Here is a 26879-nt window from a genome sequence, read left to right as displayed (position 1 = left end):
TGATGCTAGGATGTGGGAATGGGAACTGATCCTCTGGATCCAGACCACTTCTTTTTGCTGGTTATGCCGAGGGTGGTCTAACAAATGACCTAATCTGAAAGGGTTGTATACTATAGTTCAGGATGTTCCATTTATCCAACTTGGCAGGCATATTAAAATCAACTTCTCTTCCTGCACCCAGGGCTATGTGCTTTGTTGCATTCCTGCTGTGCTGTGTGTGTGTGTGTGCGCGCGCGTGCAAACATACATGTAGGTTGCATATATCTCCTGGTACACTTCACTCAAGGCTTTGCCCACTCGGGGTCCAGCTGTGAATATGCTGACATGGTCTGACACCAACTCACAGTCTCTTGGAGAAGGTTGTGGGAGGGGAGACAGGTCAGAAGAAGGCTTTGTCCAACCCTTTCTGTCCTAGCCTGGGGACCGTGTGCCCCTCCCCTTCACAAAGCAGGAAGCCTCTAGGCCTCCAAGATGCTGGTGTACCCTCCCCCTTGGCCAGTGGCACTCACATCCCTGCTGGGAACCATCTCCCAGCCCCCTTTCACTGTTGAGCCATTTCATTTTCCCAAGTGTTCCTCGGTCCTGTCCACCTGTCCTGCCTCCCTGTGGCATTTTTCTCCCAGACATGTTTTCATACCTGTTGTCCTGTCAAAGAGATGCTCACTTACCCCAAATCCTTTAAATATTATGAGCACACAGAAGAACACTTCTATGAGTAAGAATAACACTTAAACATCTGTGGATCCTACCACCTAGTTTAAGAAAACAGCTGCTTTGCCAAACTCTGGATGGAGGCAGCTTTCAAACTCCAGGGAGAGAATGTAAACTTATCCAGCCCTCTCTGGGTGCCTGCTCTTGCCTCCCCGGGTGGACAGGTCCCCATCACCTCTTCTGCCCTCTCCACCCTGGCCTCCAGGGCTATTTTGGGTGAGTACCAGTCGGGGTTAATCCCCTTAAGCGTTGAGCCGTGCTGCCCAGTGTGCTCCAGACCATTCCCGTCTCTGCAAAGGGCATGCTGAGAGTTTGGGTTAGCAAGCAGCAGCGGCATTCCTACCCCAAGGGGATAAAAGGGCGCTCCCCAGGGAACCCGGACTGTGAGAGGGGGGCTGCTGAGGCTGTATGCGCAACCAGAGGCTCAGGCCCAACCTCAGGTTTGTTTCTCAAGTTCACTTCTAGGAAGAACTTAAGAGCTTCCTCTGCCCCGTAGCTCAGCTGCCCCTGCCCCTGCCCCTGCCACTGCCCCTGGCTGTGTGCAGGTGCTAATCCTCCACCCCCATAGCCCCAGAGAGAAGGAAGGAGAGGCAGGCTGGAGATTTTCTTTCCCACTTTGGAAGGAAAGAAAACACACACACGGGTTGACCTGTTGGGATCTGGTTCCTGAAACCTGAGCCAAGGCTAGACGTCTGACTGGACCGTCCACTGCACACTTGCCCAGGGGCTTTGTCTTCCACCTGGGCTGAAAGAGAACTCCCTGAAGACTGGGGTGGAAGCCACTGTCTGTACCTTTAAAGGGGGCAGATGTCCCCAGTCAGTTCTGCCAAGCCCACCTTCAGTCTCACCCTCACCCCTTGCCTGCACCTATGGGACCTTGCATTAGCATTTGCCTTTTGGAATCACATAAATTAGAGAAGGAGATACTCAATAAAATTAATAATTCCAGAAAAGAGGGGGTGGGGGTGTCGGTCAGTGGTGGAGCTCAGCATGCTCAAGACCTTGGTTCAATCCCCAGCATAATAAATAAGTAAATAAAAGTGATGTTCTGCGCAGTGGTGGCCACACTGCTGTGGGAGGCTGAGGCAGGAAGATTGCAAGTTCAAAGCAACAGTGAGGTGCTTAGCAACTCAGTGAGACCCTGTCTTTAAATAAAATATAAAATAGGGCTGGGGATGTGGCTCAGAGGTTGAGTGTCCCTGAGTTCAATCCTAAAGAAAGAGAGAGAGAGAGAGAGAGAGAGAGAGAGAGAGAGAGAGAGAGAGAGAAAGAAAGAAAGAAAGAAAGAAAGAAAGAAAGAAAGAAAGAAAGAAAGAGAAAGAAAGGAAGGTAGTCCTGAGGGTGAAACTGGAGTGCCCAGACCAGGTGCCCAGCCTTGCTTGGGGGGATCAGGGAAGTCTACCTGCAAGTAGTGTTATATGATACAGGAAGGAAAAAATAGGAGGTGACCTGGAAGAGGCCTGGGGGAATATTGACAAAAGACAACAGAGGTGGTTAGCAGTCCTGAAGATCCTCAGCTGAGGCAGAAGCAGGTAGGTCCCTCCCATAGTCTAGCCCCACCTCCCCACCCCAGCTAGGATCTGAACCTTAAGGCTCTCCCTCCCCAGGAAAGGCCCAAGTTGGCCTCCCTCCCACTCTTTTTTTTTTAATATTTATTTTTTAGTTGTAGGTGATGGACTCAATATCTTTATTTCATTGTCATGTGGTGCTGAGGATTGAACCCAGTGCCTCAATGCTAGGCGAGCACTCTACCACTGAGCCACCACCCCAGTCCCCCACTCTTGGTTTCTATTTACACTTTTTTATTATGGAAAAATTCAAACATATCAACCAAAGTAGAGAAAAACTACACAATGAACAGCTCCATGGACCATCACCCAGCTTCAACCATCAGACACTCGTGACCAATCTTGTTCCATCTATACTCCCGGTCTGAACATTTTAAAGCAAATTCCCTAATCCAATTTTCTCCATAAATATTTCAGGATTTATGTCTAAAAGATAAACACTCTTTTATAAATAGACCCATCATCACACTAAAAAGGAATTAACAAAAACGCCTTAATACCATCTGCTGTCTTCCCCTCATCCATACTTGGTTTTATAAGTCATGGTCCTGCTTACGAAGGTAGGGTTAGGGTTAGGTTTAGGAGACTATGTGACATCCACTGCTCCTGTGACAATATATGACTGCGCAGCCACTCATCTGTCACTCCTCTCTGGTGGTTCTATGTGTATGTGTTTTGTGACTCTGGGCCATAAATTCTTCAGAGCAAGGTTTGGCACCATTGCCCTTTTGTACCCCGGTGTCACACATCTTAGTCAGGCAGGCTATTTATTGGGGCAGTTATTCAAACTCCCTGAGAATTATTTTCTTCATCTGTGTAATGGGAGTAAAAATACCCATCTCCCAAGACTTGTGAGGCTTAAAGAAAAAAGTATGAATGAGCTTAACAGGTAGAAGTTTCTCGGTAAATGCTCAACTTGCTGCTCTTCCTCAGATCCAGTGAGACTGCCTCACATTCTCTGGCTCCACTATCTTCCGGTTCCTCATTGCAGATCTCAGGAGAGAGGGCTGCTGCAGTCAGTCCAGCAGTCTGGAGCTGCCCCACCGTTCTGAGGCTGTGGCACTAGTGATCCCCAACCTGAGCACCAGGCTTTGTTCATTTGCTGTGGACACTGAGGAACAGATGTGGCCTGCAAAACCTCCAGGGAACTGAGGGAAGGGAGGGCTAGACGGAGCAGAGATTGCTTTTGGCTCACTTGGCCAATTTCTGGGTTAATTGACCTAACTGAATCCATGGTTTGTAGTTGCCATTTATTGTTTATTATATGCCAGCCTCTGTGCTAAGAGCTTTCTGTTATCATCTCTCAGTTTTCATAACAGTCCCATGAGGTGGATGCTATTATTCTCAAGAAACACTGGGAACAAATAAAAAAATTTTAAAAAAGAGAGACATTCGTAGTCACACAAGGTTTCTCTGATACTTAAATCTAAGTCCTTGACCCCACACTCACTATTTTGCTAATGGTGTTAAAGAAGTCACTTTTTTATGGTTCATTCCCATTCACCCAGATTTGTAGATGTGACTTCTGCCGGTTGCTCAGCATACATCCTGAACTCCAGCCAGCCTTTACACCAGTGAATGCCCTTGAACTGTGTAGGAGTATGAGGATCATAACAGCCTAACTCCATGATCCTGAAGGCAGTTCCTTTTTTTTTTTTTAGTTGTTAATGGACCTTTATTTTATTCATTTTATTTATAATTGGTGCTGAGATTCAAACCCAGTGCCTCACGCATGCTAGGCAAGTGCTCTGCCACTAAGCCACGACCCCCACCCCTTGAAGGAAGCTCTTTAACCTGAGGACACACACACACACACACACACACACACACACACACACACACTCACCACCCTTTATTCCTTTATTCCCTGGCTCTGTCTGCAGGATCAAGTGTGGAACTGGTAAGGGGAGGGCAGGGGAGAGGAGGCAAGCCATGGTATTAACTGGCTGAGCAGAAAAGCTGGAGAATGAAAGTTCTAGGAGCACAAGAGTCACTTGCCTTCTGTGGCCTAAACATTGTACTTCATTACTAAGCCCTGTTCTGTTCAGGGCTTGGAGTATAGTTCAATAGTAGGGCACTTGCCTAGCATGCACAAGGCACTGCGTTTGATCCCTAGTATTGTTAAAAAAAAAGAAAGAAAGAAAAAGAAAAGAAAGAAAGAAAGAAAAGAAAAAAGTTCTCTTTGACCTTAGCCTCCAGAAGTCACTGGACACAAGGCAGCCATAGGCCCAGGGACTAGGGACTGCGAGTGAGAGAAGAGCAGAGCCAAACTCCAGAAAGAACGTTTGGGGACTAGGGCAGGAGTCACAGAGCTGCCAAAGTTTTGATGGCATTTCATTTCTTTCTGTACGTTTCCTGATAGCTGTCCTGAGGCAGAAGGCCCTCGCAGTAAATCCTGTCATTTTTTTTCTATAAGTGATTTGGCATTTACTCTTCATTATCATACTGCATCAGGGGCAACCACCCTCCCAAGGGTAACAACCCGGACCCCTGGCTTCCTACACTCTCCTCACTTCTTGGCAGAGCCTTAAACACTGGCCCAGTGGGTGGCAGGACAGAGACAGAGTCTCACCTCCTTCACTTATTTTACCTCTACCCCTTCTCTCCTCCTCCCTACTTTCTCATTCCTACTCTTGAGAAGTCAGGACCATGTCCCCCAGGGTACTCTGACAAGAAGTCAACACAATTGCATATCCAGCCAGACATTCCATGCAGACATTCCCAGTTTCTCTGTGGGAATGAATGTGACTTTGATGTTGCGTGCCTCAGTGTCCATAGAAGTAAAACAAAAGACAAGGATTGAAAATGAACTTTTTCCTGCAAGAATTCTCAAGTAATGGATACTGTGCAAGAGACGGAGCTGAGTAGAAGAAGAGAACTAGTGCAAAGTCTTAGCGCCCTTTTCCCCATGGACCAAGCGATCCCATAAAGTCAGACTCAATTGGAGGCCACTTTTGTTTGTCCAAAGGAAACTAATATATGAAAGAAATGGTGAAGAAAAATAATTCCTCCATGCCAACGCAGGAAAACAGAAAGCAAGCCATGCTTCATTTCATCCTAGATGTGGGTAGATGCTCCCAAACAGTCTCTACTTTCTTTCCTCTGTTCTCTCCTGAATTCCTAGCAAAGTGACTTAATTAATTTATAAAGAGCTGAATGCCAAAAGGGGGGGAATGGTCCCTCAACGGGCTTCTCCAGAGAGTGGAAAAAGGAAGGAAGGAAGGAAGGAAGGAAGGAAGGAAGGAAGGAAGGAAGGAAGACACAGCACCTCACCCTTCCTGGGAATAAAAGGGAAGCTTTCAGGTTAAGACATGTGCCAGCCCATAGATCCTGGCTTTGGGAAGCCCATCTTCCCCATCCCAAGCTTCTCTGAATAGTTCCTATGCTATGAGGAGCTCATAGGTCAGGGAAAAGATGACTCTTTGTCTCACAAGGAGGATTTAGCTTCTCTTCTTTGGTAGCTGGCAGGAAACTGCAAGCATTCTATTCTTGCGTCCCTCCTCCCTATAGGGTGAGATGAACATGAAGGAGAAAACAGATGTCAGGGACCAGGATGAAGTCAACTGGACAAGGAATACTTCAAGGACACTCCCAGCTCCCTTTCTACTGGTAGCCCTGTTTGGTTTTGTGAGAGGCTGTATTCCTGCAGCATACCAACTTCTGCTCATACAACAGAAATTAGAGGTAGGAGATTCACACTGCTAGTCTAGTGATGATAGTTCTAAAGCATTTAATCCTTTGCCATCGAGAGCAGTTCCTCTGAGGAAAGATGCATCCTAGCCAAGGAGTCAGGGTTCCCAGCCCTCCCTCCTCCCTCTTCCCTCCAGGGTACGTCACTCACATCCATGGACATCTCCCTCTGAATAAGTTTCTTGGTCTCCTTTTCACAGAAGTTGAGCATGGCTTCCCGGTTGTATGCGCCCGTGGACTGTTTGTCCGTCAGGTTCCTCTGTCGCAGCCCCACGGGAATGCTCCCATCTGGGTCCACCACGTCTAGCTCTTTCTCCAGCTCCTCCATCTCCTCCGGGGACAGGGTGGACAGCAGACTGTCGATGTCAGGGTCTTCACTCACCTGCCGGCGATACTTGGCTACCTTCGACATATTGGCAAAGTGGGCTACGGCTCTTGCCGGGACTATGGGAATGCAGGTGGGCAGGGAAGGGTCACGGGGGCAGATTTGGATGGAGCCAAGTGGGGCTTAGGAGCAAATCTCCAGCTGGTCAAGGACTGCAGCTCCTTGGCCCCGCCGAGCCACAGGTGCTCAGTGGACACAGCAGCCTCCCTGCAGCCCAGGGCTAGCGGACCCTGCCTGGTCTAACCAGTGGCCAATAAGACCCGGCAACTGCCTGCCCTGAAAGGAGAAGCCAATCCCCAAGCTGGGGGCGGGCCTGCCTCTCTGTCAGAGCTGTTTGAAACTTGAGGACATTCCAGGGAATCTTGGAGCGCTGCGTGACCAAATTTAGTACAGAGCAGTTTAGCCTTTTAAAGACAAGGGGGCCATGCAATGAGAAAGAGAGACAAAAATGCGGAGTCTGGAAGAAGCGGACCGCAGCCCGGAGAGCCAGAAAAGCAGGACGAGGACATGCGAGTTCAGGAACTGGCCAGCCCAAGGCATGCCCTGGTCAAACACACTTTGCTTCTCTGTTGCCAGGTGGATGTTGCTGTGGCCAGTGTGTGGCTCATTGACTCCTTTCTACTGTATTTGGTAATGTGCGGGAGACACCCAAGTGTTTATAGCCCCAGGAAAGACACTCGATTTTAACGAGGAGCCATGCTACGCTCCACCTACTCATTCTCTTAAACCAAGGAGAACCTGAATGCTGAGCATCACAGGCTGTGTCTAACCTCCAGAGAGAGGGCAGGGGTCAGTGTGGGTTGAGGGTGGAGGGCAGGAATAAGCCCCTTTCACAGTGCACCCAAACTGAAAACTGGAAGTCTGTTTGAGGAACAGCGTGGGATCTACTGGACTCTGGAAACTCTTAAAGAGCTGTCAGTTTCCATGAGCCCCCAGGCTCTAGGGAAGAGGGTTCCACCCCTCTGTCCATTCTCATCTTGCTTCCTCTGCTGGGGCATCTGTAGAAAGACCTCCTTGGGGAGCATTGAGGAGGAGCCAGCAGGTTGCCACCCACATATAAATCCAGAGCACAATTTAACATGTCTTCAGAGAAATACAATTCTGGGCCATTGGGAGAGATACTATTGCAATGGCTCTGGCATGTCGCATTGAAGGGCTTTCCACCACTCATCCATCATGCTGCCCTGCGCAACTCACAGACATTCAATCTCCTGCCCCCCTCCCTCCTGCCACAAAATCCCTTCTAGAAGCCCTGGTGTAAACCATCAGGGTAGATGCTTCGATCTTTCCTGGCATCTTTCCATCCTAAGCCAGAGAGAGACAGTCACTTGATCAGCATTTGCTGAGTTCAGGATCGTCTGGGACTAAAACTTGGCTGTGGCATTCATGCCCACTAGTCCAGCTTAGGCAAAAAAGGTGCTGACTGGTGAAACTGGAAGACAAAAGTGAGGCAGGTAGATGGGAGAATGGAAAAGGACTAGAGAACCCTCGGGGTTTTCATGTAAGTGTCAGTAGTTAGGGGTTGGTCATGATAAGCATGTATTTATTGAGTGCCTATTATGTGACAGGTGACTGCTCTGAGAGCAGGGAATGTAAATAAGGATGTAAATCAGTCTGGTCTTTGCCCTTTGGGAGTCTACAGTCTACCAGTGAAGACAGTTATTAAACAAATAATAACAAATAATCCTTATCTAATTAAAAGTCTACAAAATGCCTCCAAAGAGAAGTACAGAGGCTATGGGAACACACAACCTAGGAGGCTGGACAGCAGTGTGGTTGCAGAGATACAAGCTTGCACTTTTCTGACAAACAGACCTGGTATTGCTGCTTTCTGGTCATATAACTTTGGGAAAATTTTCCTCTCCTCTGAGACTTAGCTTCTCCTGTCAGTAAAATAACAACTTCCAAAAAAAAAAAAAAAAAAACCTTTCCCCACTCCTTGTAGGATTGTTATGAACACTAAATTGTCATATATATGAAAACATTTAGCTGATACAAGAGAAACATAGTATTTATTTATTTATTTATTGTTTTGTTTTATTTTGTTTAGTACCAGGAATTGTCTGGTACATTGGTGCAGGGTTGCTTAACCATTGAGCCACATCCCCAGCCATTTTTATATTTTATTTAGACACAGGGTCTTGCTAAGTTGCTTAGGGCCTCACTAAGTTGCTGAGGTTGGCTTTGAACTGGAAATTCTTCTGCCTCAGCCTCCTGGGCTTCTCTGATTACAGGCATGTGCCACAGAGCCCACCCAATTTGAAGTTTTAGAATTATTTATACTTACTCTTATCCTAGGTCCTTTTTGTTCAACCCACCTCTTCTTTCCTCTTTTCCTCCAGTAGTAACCACCCTCAGTACACACCCACATACACACACATGCACACACATTTTCTCACTTAGTTCCCATTCATACATTCAAGATTTATTCAGATACTACTAAATATATATATCACCCTGCTAGGCACCATGGATAGAGGGATACAAAATAATTACAACACTCTTAAAAATGTATATATATTTCCCTTTGTTTTCTTTTTGCAGTACTGGGGATTGAATCCAGGCATGCTCTACTACTGAGCTAAATTCCCAGCCCTTTTTACTTTTTGAGACAGGGTGTTACTAAGTTGTTGAGACTGGCCTCAAACTTGCAATCTTCCTGCCTCAATCTCCCAAGTAGCTGGGATTACAGCATGTGTCATATACCTGGCCAAAAATATATAATTTAATGGGGTAAAAAAATAGTTATACTGTAGGGCAAAAAAAAAGGCAAGAGATACTATTAGGAACTATTAGGAGTCCTAAGGAAGATGCATTAATTTTAATTCATTCTCACTGTTACTTGGAAGAGGCATCATCTTCTGGGACCTCAGGCTGTGGAGCCCCCCCTAGCCAACCTCTAATCCCCATTAGCTGAGAGCAGCTCTTCAGCTTCCTGAGATTCTTCTCTCTCAGGCTTTTTGCCAGTAATGTTCATTGTTCCTGAAGAGGAAGCAGGGACCGAATGTACATAACTATCTCAGTCCCGGGATCAGCCTCTGAACCCTTTGGTTTCAGTGGCCTTCTCCCCCGAGCCTAGTGGTCCCTGTTCTAGAATACACTAAAACAACAACAACAACAACAAAAACTTCCAGACAGCTTCTAGACACAAGGGCAGAATCCATGGCTGAAGGATATGGAAAATAACATTCCCCCAAGAAAAGGGGAATGATAGTCCCCAGGGAGAAGGGAGGACAATGGTGACAATGGGTCCCTGGAGAGAGAAGGTAAACATTTGGCCCTGGGTCCTGGACTTTCATCCCTTCCCAGTGACACTGAGCAGGGAGGAAGGAGGTAATCATTAGGCTCTGGGCTTTAGTCTTTCATCCTTTCCCAGCAACAGGTCCTGGGGGGGAAGGCAAACAAATGGACTCTGGGCTCTGAGCTCTGGATTTTCATCCCAGTAACAGTGAGTTTCAGCTTTTACAGCTGTTTCCCTGAGTTAGATTTTTAACCTACACAATGAGGAGCGCTGCGTGACCAAATTTAGTACAGAGCAGTTTAGCCTTTTAAAGACTGCCCAGCCAACACGTCCCAAGTCTTTAATGATTAAGTCACACTAAACATTCTGTTAGGATTAACTCTCATTAAGACTTATAAAAACAGACCCCTCTTGTAAACAGTTGCCATTTTCTCCCCTGAAAATGTGCTCTTGCATCCATCCTTAATAAAGACTGCTTGCCGATTCACTTGAGGTCTGCTCCTGTTTCAGTTATTTTTGCTAACAATGGTCTCCTAACCAAAGGTGTCTACACATGAACCCTGGTAACTTCTCTGCCTCAGATCCCGTAGTTCCAAACAGCTGACATAACATTCTGAAGCTCTTGGATCCCTAGATTCCCAGGGACCCCTGAGACTGCTTTTAGACTTGGAATATCTTTCCTTGAAAGGCACCACAGCTGGGACTGTATAGCCTCTTCCAGGCCCTGCCACCAGGGGCCACACAGGTATGGTGGCCATGGTTGCCCAGGCTCAGAATCCTCTTCCATCTGAAACAAATTCATCCTGGGGGTCAGGAGATTCTGGCTTGGCCTATTCCTCACAGAAAATTAAGCATGTTGTTGCTAGAGGTGTGGAGAGGAAAAAAAGAAGAAAGAGACTCTAAGTTCCAGTTGAAATATATGGTGAGGGCCAGGGATGTAGCTCACTGGTAGAGCACTTGCCTAGTACATATGAGGCCCTGAGTTCAATCCATGGGACTGCAAAAACAAACAAAAGGAAAAAAAATGTGGTGGGATGGGAGAGGGATAGTGAGGATCCAGACTCATTTAACTAAGGCTTAGGTGGCTCTTAATGAGACTGGAATTCCCCAGGAAAGTCACATCTTCTGGAATATAGGGTGGTAGTATAGTATAGTGGACAAGATCACAGGCTCTGGAGTCAAATTACATGGGTTCAAATATGAGTTGTGTAACCCTGGGTAGGTTATTTAACCTCTCTGAGGCCTAGGAAATGGAAAATTAGGATATTAAAAGTATTTACCTAATACTGTCTCATAGAGTTATGGAGATATTAAGTTAAATAAGATAACACAAAGTACTAACAGTAGCAGCATCAGGCATGAAGTAAGCACTCAACAATTCTTGCTACATAGTTCTTTCATACTTACATATGTGTTTATATATAAGGATATAGATATACAGATGGATAGATATGCTCTGATGTAAATAGCTAAAGCAGGGGCCAAAGTAAGTCACAAAAGAGAAATTTTTTCACTGGTTTCTCTCTCTCTCCTTTCTTTTTTTTTTTTTTTTGGTACTGGTGATTGAACCCAGTGACATCCCCAGCCCTTTTTTGTTTTTTGAGACAGGGTCTCATTAAGTTACTGAGGGCCTTGCTAAATTGCTGAGGCTGACCTTGAACTTGTGAGTCTCCTGCTTCAGTCTCCAGAGTCACTGGGATTACAGGTATGTTCCACCTCACCTGGTGACACTGGTTCTCTTTTGGGAGTCGTGAGTAGTTTTTCTAGAAGGAAGCAGCAGTCTTTGTCTGGAAGCCAGCCACTTGGCTGGTCTAACACTCCTGATATGAGCAGAAATGTTGGAGGGGAGCTCTGAGATAACACCAAGCCCTACTACAGGCTTCCTGAAAGGAGAACCAGGAGAGGAAAAATGGCTGAAAAGGGACAAGAGATTATTTTTCCCACCTTTACCTGGGCTAAGCTAAAACCCCTCTGCCTACCAGATTGGCCCTAGTCACAGACTAGAACCCCAAACCCAAGAACTGGCTGTGGCTTAGGTCTCACTTATCTGTGCCAAGCTAGTTTTTTGGTGACTTGACCAGGCAAGACTGGGGATGGGGCATATACCTGGCCTGGGTGTAGGTGGAACTCTTAAGGCCACAGTAGCTTCTGGTTCAACAGAACTCAATCTGTTGAGGCTCAGGAACCTCTAAGTCAACACAAGTACTGAGTGGTCAGGAGAGGCAGATTCTGAAAATGTCCATCCTACCAGTATCTGATCACAAAGGGTTCTAGAAAGAGTTCTATCTGTACTTGAAAACTTCCAACAAAACTCACCTTGGTGTTTAGAATCACCAACTCCAACTCCCCCCACATTCGTGATGGGTTTTCTCTCAAATACCTCCACTGCTTTCTTTTATCATCCCTTCTTATCACTATTTCTTCACCAAGGACCACTGAAATCCCTCAGGCTTAGAGATTAGAGTACCAAGATCTTTTATTCCAAAAGGTTTCCTGATTCAACACCCTGGAACCCAGGATATTTTTGAGGGAAAGGTGACATGTTCTTCAAAAAAGCCTAAGTCCCAGGCTTTCCCAGGCAAAAATAATCCTGTTACCTGTTGCAGTTAAAAATGATCAAGCTGAGCCGGACTCAGTGGCACACGCCTGTAATCCCAGCAGCATGGGAGGCTGAGACAAGAGAATCATGAGTTCAAAGCCAGCCTTAGCAATGGTGAGGGACTAAGCAACTCTGTGAGACCCTGTCTCTAAATAATATACAAGAATAAGGCTGAGGATGTGGCTCAGTGGTGGAGTGCCCCTGAGTTCAATCCCAGGTACCATAAACGAAATAACAACAACAACAACAACAAAAAAAAAAACAACTGGGCACTGTGGTGCCCTCCTGTAATCTCAGTGGTATGGGAAGCTGAGGCAGGAATATCGAGAGTTCAAAGCAGCATCAGCAAAAGCAAGGCACTAAAAAACTCAGTGATACCTGTTTCTAAATAAAATACAAAATAGGGCTGGGGATGTGGCCCAGTGACCAAGTGCCCCTGAGTTCAATCCCTGATACTCCACTACCACAAAAAAAAAAAAAAAAAAAAGAACAAAGCTGGGCTGGGGGTGTAGCTCCGTGGTACAGTACTTGCCTAGCATGGTGGTGATCCTGGGTTCGATTCCCAGCACTGGAAGAAAATGAAAGTAAAGAAAACAGAGAGGGAAAAGTCTAAGAGTGTTTACAAGTCACTTAGGGAGGGTCTCCCAGAACAGTAATTTCCTTTAGAGTAGGGATAGCTACTCTAAAGGAAATAGTCAGCTGGAAAAACCAAAGGCTAGAATCTGGACTTCAGCTTTGTAAACTCTGAGCACCAGCATTGTGATGGTTAATCTTATGCCACAGGGTGTCCAGATTAAACATTGTTTGGGGGTATGTCTGTTAGGATGTTCCCCATGGGAAACAGAATTTGAATTGGTGGACTCTCAGGAGACTGTTCTTCCTGATGGGACTGGACATAATCCACTAAGAGCCTAAATAGAATCAGATATCGAGGAGAAAACCTCCCTTCTTTTCCTGCCTTACTGCTTACCTGGGACACCTCATCTCATCTTCTCCTGCCTTCAAATTGGGATTTATACCATTGACTCCCCTGGTTCTTGGGCCTTTGGCTTTGGGTGAATCTATCCTGCCAGCTTTCTTGAGTCTTCATCTTACAAATGCAGATCATGAGACTTCTCATCTTCCATCATTGCATGACTCAGTTTCTCATTCTTTTTTATCATCTATCTATCTATCTACTATTGGTTCTATATCTCTGGAGAACCTGGACTATTCCTGATGACTGAGTCAAAAGAACCAAGTTCAAAAGAAGCAGATGTAGAAACCAATATTAACTACCAGAGAGACAAGAATAGTTAAAAGCATGGGCCCGGGAATTAACTCCTATATGGAAATATATTCAGAAACCAAATCATAACTAGAAGATTGCATAATGAATAAGGAATAAGAGGTTGGAAGAGCTTGACTATTGAGACCAAGGAAGAACAAAGATCTCTGTCAACTGTGAATTAACACCTCCTAATTTGTTGTGAACTATGAAGGTCTCAGCAACTACACATGGCTCCTTTAGGAAGCAAAGAAAAGAAACTTAGTCTCCCCCACTCCACCTGACTGTTAGGCCAGAAAAATTATCCTTGCCCCATGAGAGTGCCAATCTCTAGTCATTGAAATATTTGTCTGGAGTGCTGATTAAATACTTGCTCTCTGAATTCCTCTTTCTAGGCTCATACTGTCCCTCTCCCTTATTCTCTTCAGCTTGTAGAATAAATTAGATTTAAGTATGCTTAATGACATTCACACAATCCAAACAGGCCTCCTTTGGAATATGTATATATCCAAATCAGATGACTAGTCTGAACTGTTCTTCTCACATATAAGACACTGCTAATCTTTAGTTCTATTAAGGGTTTGATCCATCTGCTTAAGTTATTTCCAAGCCAATGGAGGGAACCCCACTTTTCATTGAAGTCTTCTATTTATTACGTTGACTTTTCCATGAAACAAAAAATGTACACACTTTAAAGTCAAAAGTACAGAACTCCTTCCACAGCCATCGCATGATTGGTTTTTGCTGACTGTTAGCTAAAACAATCTAATGGGTTCCCATCATTTTAGTTTCTTTTCTCAGGGATAAAATTTCTCATGCCTTTTTGTGATCATTAGTGGGGAGGCTCAGAAGAGGTTCTGGAGTCGAGACCCTCAAATCAAGGGTCCAATTGGTCATGGCTTTTCAGCTGGCTCAAGCAGTTCAATTTCAGAAACATCTATTGAGCATCTATTACATTTCAGGCACTGTGATTATAAGGCAATGAGACAGCGTCTCCCCTAAAGGAGCTAGGTGTAGCTGCTAAGAGATTCACAGTTCACAATGAATTAGATAGCATTAACTCACAGTTCACAGAAAAAGAAGAAGAGAAGGAAGTGGAGGAGAAGGAGGGAGAGGAAGAAGTAGAAGGAGAAGCAGCAGCAGCAGCATCAAAAGGGTCTGGTGGCTCATGCCTATAATCCTAGCGACGCAACTGGGGGGGCTGAGGCAGGAGGATCACAAGTATCACAAGGATCACAAGTAGGAGGTCAGTCTGGGCAACTTAGTGATACCCTGTATCAAAATAAAAAAAATTTAAAAGGATCAGGGATGCTGTTTAGTGGTAAAATGCTTGCCTAGCAAGTGCGCGGCCCTGGGTTCCATCCCCAGTATCTCAAAAGAAAAAGAAAAAAAAAAAAGGAACCGTAAAGTATTTACGAAGCTTGATGAACACTAGCGGAATAATATCAGGTTTATCTCAGGCCACGGAACTTCAGTGACTGAGTAATTTGAACTCTGTCACTTGGCAGCTCTTCGCCTACACAACCCAGACCCACAGCCTTCGAGGACCTGGGCGGGGCTAGTCCCACTGAGCCGGGCCTGGGCCCCGCCCACGCACTGCCCCCAGGAGCCCCGATTGCCATTGGCTGCGAAGGGAAGCGGTGAACCAATCCCCGTAGACCGTAACGCCCTCCTCTCGGATCACTTCCGCCGCTGGGGTCAGTTTCCGCCCAGCTTGCCCGGCTTCGCCCGCGCGGCTGGAGTCAAGATGGAGGAGTATGCGAGAGAGCCTTGGTGAGCTTCATCTGCTGCCCTTGCTTTTCTTTACCCCTCTGCCTTCGGCCCTCGTTTTCCCCTGTTCAGTCTCCCGAGGTGCCAGCCGAACCCAGGCGCAGCTCGTCGACGTGGGCTTGATAATCGCAGGCAGTGCGGACGTGAGCAGTCAGTTGGCTTCTCGGTCCTGTACTCCCCCACCCCAAGACTCCAGTGACCTTGCGGTGGATGGTGAGGAGATCGGTCCTGGCTTGGGCATGATGGAGCCTGGGAACCGCCCCCCGAGGCTGAGAGCGTCGACTTTGTGCGGGGTCAGCAGTAATCCTCTCTGCCCGCTGACCCACTGAGGTGACCTTGGACGCTTCCCGACGCCTTGTTTTGCTCAGTGCCTGCATGGAAAAAGGGAAAAATAGACCTCTGAGCGAGTGCCATTCTTTTTTTTTTTTCTGTTTTGGTACTGAGGATTGAACCCAGGGCGCTTTACCACTGAACTGTAGTACACCCCAATCCTTTTTATTTTTTTGTTTTGAGACAGGGTCTCGCTAAGTTGTTGAGAGGCTCACTAAGTTCCCCGAGGCTGGTCTCGAGCTTGGCGATCTTCCTGTCTCAGCCTCCCTAATCGCTGGGATTACAGGCGTGCACCACCACGCCCTCTGGAAGTGCCATTCTTGAGTCCTTATTTGTATCGTGACGTGTCCACAAGGTGAAGCATATCAAATGAGTGGGACATAGATTTCAACCACGGGGTCTGGATAAGCTCTCATTAGGCCAGAGCATCGTTTTCCTGCTTGGAATTCTCTCTTGAGGAAGAAGGAAAGAAAAAAAAAAAAAATCTGGGAAGTAGAAAAAGATGGTTGGATGTTCTCTAAAAAGCCATAAACAGAAATTCATTCTTTCACCTTTTATTGAGTGAAAACTCTGTGCTTAGCAATTAGTTATATTTTTTAAAAAAGGACGAATAAGTCAAGCACATAAATAGATCATTGTAAAATTATGTAGTACCTGTTAGAGGTCTCAGGTTATCAGAGCTTAAAGATTTTGAGGTCATAAGTGAAAAATTATATCTTGATATTTGGGTTAAGCGCGCGCGCGTGTGTGTGTGTGTGTGTGTGTGTGTGTGTGTGTGTGTGTAAGAACAAGAACCAAAGTATCCTCAAGTTGTGAAAGTGCCCAGGAGTTTAAATTATTACCTTGCTAGCAATAACCCTGTTACCTTATTTAAGCACTGCCTGGCTCCTCACTTACCTCATCAAAGACAGTTATCCCCCTTTGTGTATTGTGCTTCTATATGCAGAGCTCAGCACATTGTAAATTGCTGTTGGATATGGTTGGGGGCAGGTAAAGTAAATTCCTTGAGTTAATCATCTTATAAAAATAATGATATTCAGGGCTGTGGGTGTGCCTACCCTGCAATATAGTCCTGAAGCAACCTCTCAAGTCATCCAATCTTAAATTATTAGTATTTTTTTCCTCCCTCCACTGCCCACCTTCCACATGTGCAGTAGGAATTCTTTCAAAATTTCTGCCTTTCTTTCAATTTTTATTGTTATGATATTATTTGATGCCTTAAGGCCTTTTACAATAACTTCCTAATTGCTTTCCTTATCTCCAGCACTGTCTAATATAGCATTTGGGCTTAATCATCATGGTTCTTTTTTCAAAAACTTTTAGGCTGCTAGGTGTGGTAGCACTAGCCTGTAATACCAGGGGCTAGGGAGGCAAGACAGGACGATAAGTTTAAAGCCAGCCTCGTCAATTTAGTGAGACCCTGTCTCAAAATTTAAAAAAAATAAAAAGGACTGGGGATGTGGCTCATTGGTATAGTGCCCCTGAGTTTAATCCCCAGTACCAAGATCAAAACCAAACCTTTAGGCTAGTGGAAAGATAGGGGGGCTTTAGAGTACTGGATTTTGTACTCTAATTGGTTTTACTAATTGCTGCTTATATGATCTTAAACAAATTACTTAATCTCTGTATGAACCTCTTTTTTAATCTGAGATGCAGAGGAGACAAGAATGTTCTTTTATGAAGTTAAATATTATGGATTCTAAAGGAAAAGAACTTAGCATTTTTGGAATTCCTTGATTGTATTTGCATAAGTGGTTGCCTAAAATATGGATGATACTTTTAATCTTATTGTTAGTTACTGCTTCTATTTTTAATTTTTTTTTTTTTTAGTTAATGGACCTTTATTTATTTATATGTGGTGCTGAGAATCGAACCCAGTGCCTCACACATGCTGGGCAAGCGCTCTACCACTGAACTAGGACTCCAGTCCATTTACTGGTTCTCTCTTGCCTGTGTTTACCTGATATTTATATTCTTGTGGAGTCAGCTTTATCCTTTGCAGCCCATCACTTTGCTGTAGGAACATTTTGGATTTAGCCAGACAGTCACAAACTGTTTCCATCTTGCCTTTGTTTCAGATATTCTCTTATAATACTGTAACTGCTCTTTGATCTGAAGCCTGCTGTTTTTATCCTTTTTTTTTTTTTCTCTTTTAGTACTGGGGATTGAACTCTGGGGTGCTTCACCATTGAGCTATCCTCAGTCCTTTTTTTATTTTTTATTTTGAGATAGGGTCTTGCTGACTTGTTTAGGGCCTCACTAAATTGCTGAGGCTGGCCTGAAATGTGTGATCTCCTGTCTCAGCATCCCATATTGCTGGGATTATAGGTGTCTGCCACCATGCCTGGCTTTATCCATTTTTTTAAATGCTGATTTATTTCAGCTTCAACTAATTGTAATGTTACGTAGGGTAAAAAAAAAAAAAAACAATCTTGGACTTAGAAAGTGAATTTAATTTAACTACTCACAGACTTTAATAAGCCAGATTCTTAGAATAATAGTTCTATTCTAGTTATCAATCTCCAACCAGCAAGTATTGTTTGAATTTATAAGCTTAAGAGCAGGCAGCTCATTGTAGTGCTTTTCCCTTGAGACTAGATAAAAGAAAATGAATTTAACGACTCATAGAATTTTATAAGCCAGGTTCTTAGAATAATAATTCTGTTCTACTTATCAAATTACTCAAGATTTTAGTGTTGCATAAGTTAGGGTGCTACATTTGGAAGCTGGGTTACAAATTTAACCTCAAATTACTGTATGTTATTCCAGTGTGTTAAAAAGATATGATGTAGACTACAGTTTCAAATGCTTAGTTAGATTCCATAAGCCTGGGGAGAACTGCACACTTTTAAAATTTGTTTTTGTCTGTAATTACTAAATCTTTATTCACTGAGTCTCAGCTTTGAAATTTATTGCAGCTGGAGAACTTAACCCTGATCTCTAAGAGACTGAATCAGCATTGTTAATTACAGCATAATTTCCCGAGTATTTGTTTCTTTGCTTTTGCACAATGCCTGATTTACAATACATTTGGTAATTGTAAGTGAATGAATAAAGTCCTGTTAAAAATAGGGAATTAGGGGCTGGGGTTGTGGCTCAGCAGTAGAGCACTTGCCTAGCATGTGTGAGGCCCTGGGTTTGATCCTCAACACCACATAAAAAGAAATAAATAAATAAAATAAAGGTATTGTGTTCAACTACAACTAAAAAATAAATATTTTTAAAAAATACGAAATTAATGCCAATTCTGTTACTTCTAGCTTAGATGACTTGGGGTTGAATAGATATGGATATTATCAGTGTCCTTTATCTTGGTGTGTGTATATGTCTCTCTGTCTCTTTCTCTCTCTATATATACACACATTATTATTATTATTTGTACTGGGGATTGAACCCAAGTTGCTCTATGACTGAACTATATCCCCAGCCTTTTTTTTTTTTGAGAGAGAGAGAGAGAGAACTTTTTTTTTAATATTTATTTTTTAGTTTTCGGTGAACACAACATCTTTATTTTATTTTATTTTATTTTTTATGGGGTGCTGAGGATCGAACCCAGCGCCCCGCGCATGCTAGGCGAGCGCGCTACTGCTTGAGCCACATCCTCAGCCCCCTCAGCCCTTTCTTATTTTTTCATTTGAGATAGAGTCTTGCTATTTGCCCAGGCTGGCCTTGAATTCATGGTCCTTCTGCATCATCCTCCTGAGTAGCCGGGATTACAGGTGTGGGCCACCATGCCTAACTACATATATAAAAAATATATATACATACATATATATGTATTATAGACCACATGTTTGCTGATTGCAGTGGATCCTGAATTGGAATCTGTTGTATCCCTTATTGTGTTAGCAAAGAAAGTTTTATGGCTTATGAATGAGAAATAAGGTCATTTTTTTTTTCCCTCCTCTGTCCTTAGCCCCTGGCGAATTGTGGATGACTGTGGTGGGGCCTTTACGATGGGTACCATAGGTGGTGGTATCTTTCAAGCAATCAAAGGTTTTCGAAATTCTCCAGTGGTAAGTAGGGGATTGGTCTTATATATCTTCCCTGGAAACTGGAGTTTGATAATATTTCTGGCATCCCCATCAGCAGGTTAGTAATGTCTTATACATCTAATGTGTAGTAATCTGGACTGATTCCTTTTGTTTTGTGATAGGGAGTAAACCACAGACTACGAGGGAGTTTGACAGCTATTAGAACCAGGGCTCCACAATTGGGAGGTAAGCAGTATTTTCCATTTGTACTCTAGTCTGTTTTTTTCTGTTAATTTGATGATGAAACTATTATATATTTTTTTTGTTAGTTTAGATTATGCCAGTGAGGATTTTAGTTTAACATCTTGTCACAAACTAGGATCCCTATAAGTTCTTGATTTATGTGTGGGAAAGTTAACTGAATTATTGCATATACTTGAGAATCTTGTGTCTATCCTTCAGATGTTCAGGGTTTAAAAATTTTTTTCCCTTTCCCTGCTCCAGAAAAAACAACAACAACAACAAAAAAAAACAGTGTGTTGGTGAGTCAGTAATAAATAGTTTCTGGAGTAATGTAAAGTTGAAGAGAATGTGATCTGAAGGGTTAGGATTTCATAAGAGAGAAACTGATCAAGCTGGTTGGGTTTTTCTCCAAGGTTCTCTTTTACTCATTGTGCAAGGATTGGTGCTTGCATTGTGCTTATAAAACTTGGTTATTCAGAAGCTGAGAAAAGGGAGATGAAAAAAATGGAAATTATATTCACATCAAAGATATAGCCAAGTGGAGACAACTGTTTTCTTAAGACATAAGAAAACTTTTTACTTGTCATTCCTTAGAAGTAAAAATTGTAATGCAGGTGTGGTGGCATACACTTGTAATTTTAGCAGCTTGGGAGACTGAGGCAGGAGGATCCCAAGTTTGAGCCCAGTCTCAGCAATTTAGCAAAACCCTCAGCAACTTAGACTGTATCTCAAAATAAAAAGTGCCAAGAAGGTGGCTCAGTGGAAGAACACCCCTGGGTTCAATATATAGTACCAAAAAAAGAAAGAAGGAAAAATTTAGGGCTGAGGATGTAACTGGAGTGGCAAGTCATCCCTTGCCTAATGATCCACAGTACCACCAAAAAGAAAAGATGAAGTGGGGCTGGGGATGTGGCTCAAGCGGTAGCACGCTCACCTGGCATGCGTGTGGCCCGGGTTCAATCCTCAGCACCACATACAAAGATGTTGTGTCTGCCAAAAACTAAAATGTAAATAAAATATTAAAAAAAGAAAAGAAAAGATAAAGTATTCTGACTTTTGTTCAGTGTTTGTACATATTTGGAGTGTGAGAATTTCGCAAATGTGGTAAATGTTGTTTCAAATGAACAGTTTAAGGGTTAAAAGAAATTTTTATGTGTATTTGTTTGTTTTTATGATGAAATAGGTAGTTTTGCGGTTTGGGGAGGCCTGTTCTCTATGATTGACTGTAGTATGGTTCAAGTCAGAGGAAAAGAAGATCCCTGGAACTCCATCACTAGTGGTGCCTTAACAGGAGCTATACTGGCAGCAAGAAGTAAGCAATCATTATAGACAGACTTTTTGGGAAGCCCTCTCCTGTCTTAATTTAGTGACATCTGTAAGATAAAAAATGAACATTGCTTAATTTGACGTAGCATGAATATATGTGGTCATTTGAGGGGGAAAAAAAAAGTGTAAGGCTATGTATTTGGAATGTTTGAGGATATAACATGGAGTTCTAACCCGTGCATGAGAATGGTTAAGAGCACTATAGGTCCTGCTCAGGTCATTTATTACCTGTATGACCTGGCAGTCTGCCAAACTTTTTGTGCTATGATTTCATCATTACTCTAGAATTAATAATAGTACCTGCCATATTGAATAAAAAGCTTAAAAACAACTTCTGGATCTTTGAGACAGAGAGCAAACCAGAATTCCTTTGGACTTTGTGGTTTAGCCTAGGGGTGAGCAAACTTTTTTTTGTAAAAGGCCAGATAGATAGTAATTATTTTAAGCTTTGTGGACTTTGTGATCCTTGTCACAACAAATTAGCTCTGCTGTCATAGTGTGAAAGCATCCATAGCTAATGTATAAGTGAAAGAACATGGCTGTGTTCTAATACAACCTATTTTCAAAAGTAGGCAGTGGCCTGAATTAGACCTGTGGACCATAGTTTGCTGACTATGGGTCCTAGACAATGAGAAAGAGTTTGGGAATGGGAATGCCATACAGATAGCACTTTCGTTTAAAGTAATCTCTTTGTTATTGTCTTCAGATGGTCCAGTGGCCATGGTTGGGTCAGCTGCAATGGGTGGCATTCTCCTAGCTTTAATTGAAGGAGCTGGTATCTTGTTGACAAGATTTGCCTCTACACAGTTTCCCAATGGTGAGTCTTCTTTCTTCTTAATACCGTAGCTCTTTGGAATGGTTTCCTAAATTTTATTTTATTTAAAAAAAAAAAAAAATGAGCTTTTTTTTTTTTTAATGGTGCTGGGGATTGAACCCAGGGCCTTGTGTATTTGAGGTAAGCACTCTACCAACTGAGCTATATTCCCTGGTTTCCTAATGTTAAGAAAGAATATTTTGTCTGCTAAAATGGAATAGTTTGATTTCTACATTAGGTATTAACATGCTGAAGTTCATGAAGACTATGATAATAGGCTCAATTTCTAGTCAAAAAAGTGAACATGAATATAATCTAAGTTTGGTGATGTTTCGTTAACCACATTGACAAAAATTCTTTCGTTACTTAATTTGCTATTGGTCTTTCTTTATGGATCTCGGGTTTTATCGATGCTTCTTTGCTTATTCTAAGAAATTTCTAGTCATTTTAGCTGGGCCCAGTGGTTCATGCCTGTAATACCAGCAATTTGGGAGGCTGAGGCAGGAGGATCACAAGTTCAAGGCAAGCCTCAGCAATTAGTGGGACCCTGTCTCAAAAAATAAAAAAAGGTCAGTCCCCAGCACTGCAAAAAAAATTCAAACAAACAAAAATAAAGTGCTGGGAATGTGTCTTAGTGGTAGAACATCCTTGGGTTCAATCCCCAGTACCACAAAACAAAAAAAAAGAAAGAAAGAAAGAAAAGACAACCCTTATCTACTCTTGAAGACTTACATTCTCATGGGGTAATACATTAACAGTTTAATGGATTCTTTAAAATAATATTGCTTGTTTTGAAGAAAATAAAATGTAGAGTAGTAGAAGGTAGCTTATATTTTGGAGGGTAGAGTTAGGATTGTAAGGAAAGTCTCTTTGAGAAATTGGTCATGTAATTTGTTGCTGATTGTTCCTCTTGTCTGATGCATAGGGAAAAAGTTAAATTGTGGATTCAGTGATCATTACATGGTCATGGAATATCTACTCAGCCATTAACTTGTACAGTTTATTAACTGTTAAAAATTTCAGGGTCAAAATGGAAATATTCCTTGATATTGGAAGGCAAGCAGAGATATGAGGGTTGTGGTAGTAAAAAACTTGACCTGGCATTTGGGGAAGGAAATGGGCAGAATAGTGAGACATGATGAAAATTATTTTTGGAGCTTGGAAAAGAATCAGCATAGAATCAGGAATAGATCATACCTCCCAATTTGATTTGATTTCCCTGAAGCACTGAGGGAGAGATTAGTATCTTTTTGGCACAGTTTTTGAGAGCACTGCTCATTAGTTGCCAGTGGGATGATCTAGATGACCATCTCACTTTATATTTCTGTTTTAACAGTCTATTATGATGGTCATGTTCTAATTTTGCTTTTTAGTTTTTTTGTGTGTAAAAGACTTCACATGAGGGCTGGGGTTGTGGCTCAGAGGTAAAGCGCTTGCCTGGCATGCATGAGACACGGGGTTCGATCCTCAGCACCACATAAAAATAAAACAAAGGTATGTGTTCACCCTACAACTAAAAAAATAAGATTTAAAAAAAAAAAAAAAGACTTCACATGAAACATCAGGAGAATTTGATATTTCCAGAAATTCAGATATGGATATAACAAAACTTAGATAGTTATATTATCTTATAGATAGAGATTAGCCTTGGTTACTTTGCTTTAAGCTTTTTTCCTCAGAGGGAATCTCCTTTTGAGTAATCAAAATTCAGCATTTATATAGAAGCAACCTAAAAGTGGCACATTTATTTTCAGACAAGAGATATGTTTTTAAAATGTTGTATAGGGGGAAGATCTTTGAGAAGTAATCATATTTTTCTAATTAACTTACACATCTTAGTAACTTGTGAGGATTGCAAGTATAAGGTCAGCTTGGGCAACTTTACAAGACCCTGGCTCAAAGTCAAAATTTTAAAAAGGTGGGGGGCCGAGGATGTAACTCGGTGGTAGAGCACTTGCCGGACAGACACAAATCCCTGGCTGTTCAACCCACACACTGCAAAACAACAAAACCAAAAAAGAAAGTAAGTTCTTAAAATAATGAAAAAGAGATTAGCTAGACCTGTATCTAAATGACAACAGTGATTATCTTTGATTTGTCTTTTCCATCCAGTGCCTTCTCAGGTTTTATGATATGAACAGATATTGCTTTTATAGTGAAATAAAAATATCATTAGAGTAGAAGTACTTAGAAAGATTCAGGGAATTTTACCATTTTACTTCTTTTTTTCCCCCTAGATATGTTTTTGCCTGTTTCAGTTTCCCTAAAGTAAAAAAGATTTGTTTATTCCTCTATAAATATTTTTTGGCAGGGGAGAGTGGTACCAGAGATTGAACTCGGGGCACTCGACCACTGAGCCACATCCCCAGCCCTATTTTGTATTTTATTTAGAGACAGGGTCTCACTGAGTTGCTTAAACCCTCGCTTTTTGCTGAGGCTGGCTTTAAACTCGCAATCCTCTTGCCTCAGCCTCCTGAGCCTCTGGGATTACAGGCATGAGCCACTGTGTCACATTTTTTCTTAGTTCCCAGGCCCCCTCATCCTTTGAAAACTAAACTAAGACTTAGTTCTATAGCAAGCTAGGGGATATCTTCCTATTTCATTTATTCCATACTTAATTGGTTATATAAATTGGATTACTGAATTCTTTTAAAACATGTCTAAGTACTTAAACTTGGTGAAAATAATTCTGAGTGTATGAGTGTATGGTATTGGGGATTGAACCCAGGGCTGCTTTACCACTGAGCTACATCCCCAGCCCTTTTTATTTTTTATTTTGAGACAGGGTCTTGTTAAGTTGCCCAGGCTGATCTTTTTTTTTTTTTTTTTTTTTTTACACAAATGGAGCACAACTTTTCATTTCTTTGGTTGTACATGATGTAGAGTCACACCATTTGTGCAGTCATACCCGTATATAGGGTAATAATGCACATCTCATTCCATCATCTTTCTCTCCCAATATTCCCTCCCCTCTTCTCCCTTATGGATGAGCATCCACTTCTTAAAGAAAACATTTGGACTTTGGTTTTTGGGGATTGGCGCCCAGGCTGATCTTGAACTTGTGATCTTCCTGCCTCATCCTCCCGAATCTCTGGGATTATAGGTGCATCACTATTTTTACTAGTTGGTAAAAATAATTTTAAATAGCTACGAAAAATGTGTGAAGAGGTGGGAGAGATTTTTCCAATATTGATACATGTCAGCTTGTTATTACAATTGCTTTAAAAACTTGAGTATTAGCGGGCACAGTGGTGCATGCCTGTAGTCCCCAGTGGCTTGGGAGGCTGAGGCAGGAGGATCACAAGTTCAAAGCCAGCCTCAGCAAAAGCGAGGCTTAAAGCAACTCAGTGAGACCCTGTCTCTAAATAAAATACAAAATAGGGCTGGGGATGTGGCTCAGTGGTCAAGTGCCCCCGAGTTGAATCCCCGGTACCTCTACCTTCCCCAACCAAAATAAAACCTCAAGTATTGCTTTTTGCTATAATGAATCCATCTGATTTTTCTGGCATAACATTTGAGAGCTGTTCATTCTGGGAAAAAATGGAAGACACCTGTTATGTTACAACAAATTTGAAGGTTTTCCAGACCTCTTGAGGGAAATAGGCAGGTCTAAAATGAAATTCAGATTACAGCTCTAGTGTAGCACATAATTTTTTAGTTGATTGGTTTACTTTATACAGAGACTTGTTCTTTTTAATTATATAACATTCAGGTTATTTAAGTATCATTTTTATTTCTTAATTGCAGGTCCTCAGTTTGCTGAAGACCCCTCCCAGTTGCCTTCCACCCAGTTACCATCCTCACCTTTTGGAGACTATCGACAATATCAGTAGAACTTTTTTCCCAGGATTTCTTTAACAGAATGAGCTGTAGTTCAAGAAAGATTTCAGAAGATCAAGTTGCAGTCTGTTTTTAAAACCATAGGTGGAACAACTGTGGCCAAATAGGCTATGAAGAGACATTTAGCACTTTTTTTCTATTTAAAGGAACATGGAGTGGGGGAATAAAAGATGCCACATTTATGTATTCACACTCGGATTGCATTTGTGATCAAAATAAATATCTAATGTCCTTAAAAGAAAATATAATAAGTGCTTAGAAGATGAAGGACCAAAGGGCAAATAGCAGTGGAACATGACCATCATTTCCTTAGGGACTTCTCTGCCTGGTTTTATGTGTTCTATTATTCAAACAATAAAAAGCTCCTGGAACTTACTCTTTCTTTTAAGATAAATTATAAAGTTCTGCCTTTTCATACTGAGCATATTTCAAATAATGCATGTTTTATACTCGTCCCTCATCTCACTTGAAGTGAATTATGTATAAGAAGAATTATGCAGAGTCGACATGAATCATTTCACAGTGAAATGCTTTATGGATTGAAGGATATGGTAACTATCTTTTACTTTGAAAGTAAACTATGCTGTCTTGGTTTTGAGGATGGTGGGTACAAGACTGTTAACTTTAGGGCTACTACGTCCTGAATCCTGATCATCAGAAACCTCACCAGAAACAACTTGCTTTCAATATGCCCATTTCTGTATGAGAAGAATTCATGCAGAGAAAATTTTGGTGTTGTGTGCTTGAAAATAAAATATATGCTGTTTTTAATGTGTTCCAAGTCCCCTGAAGCTGATCTCCATAAGGGGTGTGTTGTGGGGTCTGGTTGGGCCTGGAAATTGTATGAGAGTTTCAGAACAGGCAATTTTCCTGATTTTATTGGAAGTGGCATGTGGCCTTTAAGGCATGATGTTAGTAATTTCCCATTTGCCTACTTAAACATCTGCACAAAACAAGACAAATCCATGTGGATACTGTGAAAACAGTTATTATTTAGTGCAATGCCATACAATAGTGAGCTTTTAATTACTAATTACAGTGGATGATTTAGGGTTTTTAAATTGTGGTAAAGTATACATAATATAATATTTATCAGGCTGGATATATATATTAGTGGTAGA

The 26879-nt window shown here is 42.4% G+C and overlaps 2 protein-coding genes across 2 annotated transcripts in view; one reads left to right on the top strand and one right to left on the bottom strand.

Annotated features, from left to right (window-relative positions):
• Lmod1 (leiomodin 1) overlaps positions 1-6598 on the bottom strand; it is a 40692-nt gene extending 34094 nt beyond the window's left edge. Inside the window, exon 1 of the mRNA XM_076831951.1 lies at positions 6121-6598. Within this exon, the coding sequence (XP_076688066.1) occupies positions 6121-6381 (261 nt within the window). The 5' untranslated portion in view covers positions 6382-6598. The remainder of the gene's footprint in view (positions 1-6120) is intronic.
• Positions 6599-15150: 8552 nt separating this feature from the next.
• On the top strand, positions 15151-26533 carry Timm17a (translocase of inner mitochondrial membrane 17A). Its single transcript, XM_076832485.1, has 6 exons — positions 15151-15234; positions 19478-19577; positions 19718-19781; positions 20962-21090; positions 21811-21921; positions 25666-26533. The coding sequence occupies exons 1-6, from the start codon at positions 15209-15211 to the stop codon at positions 25749-25751; spliced, it is 516 nt and encodes a 171-aa protein (XP_076688600.1). The 5' UTR covers positions 15151-15208; the 3' UTR covers positions 25752-26533.
• Positions 26534-26879: the final 346 nt, after the last annotated feature.

The sequence above is a fragment of the Callospermophilus lateralis genome, chromosome 13, assembly GCF_048772815.1.
Source record: "Callospermophilus lateralis isolate mCalLat2 chromosome 13, mCalLat2.hap1, whole genome shotgun sequence".
Classification (NCBI taxonomy): domain Eukaryota; kingdom Metazoa; phylum Chordata; class Mammalia; order Rodentia; family Sciuridae; genus Callospermophilus; species Callospermophilus lateralis.
The sequence above is the reverse complement of the archived record's forward strand: the minus strand, read 5'-3'. Positions and strand labels throughout refer to the sequence as shown.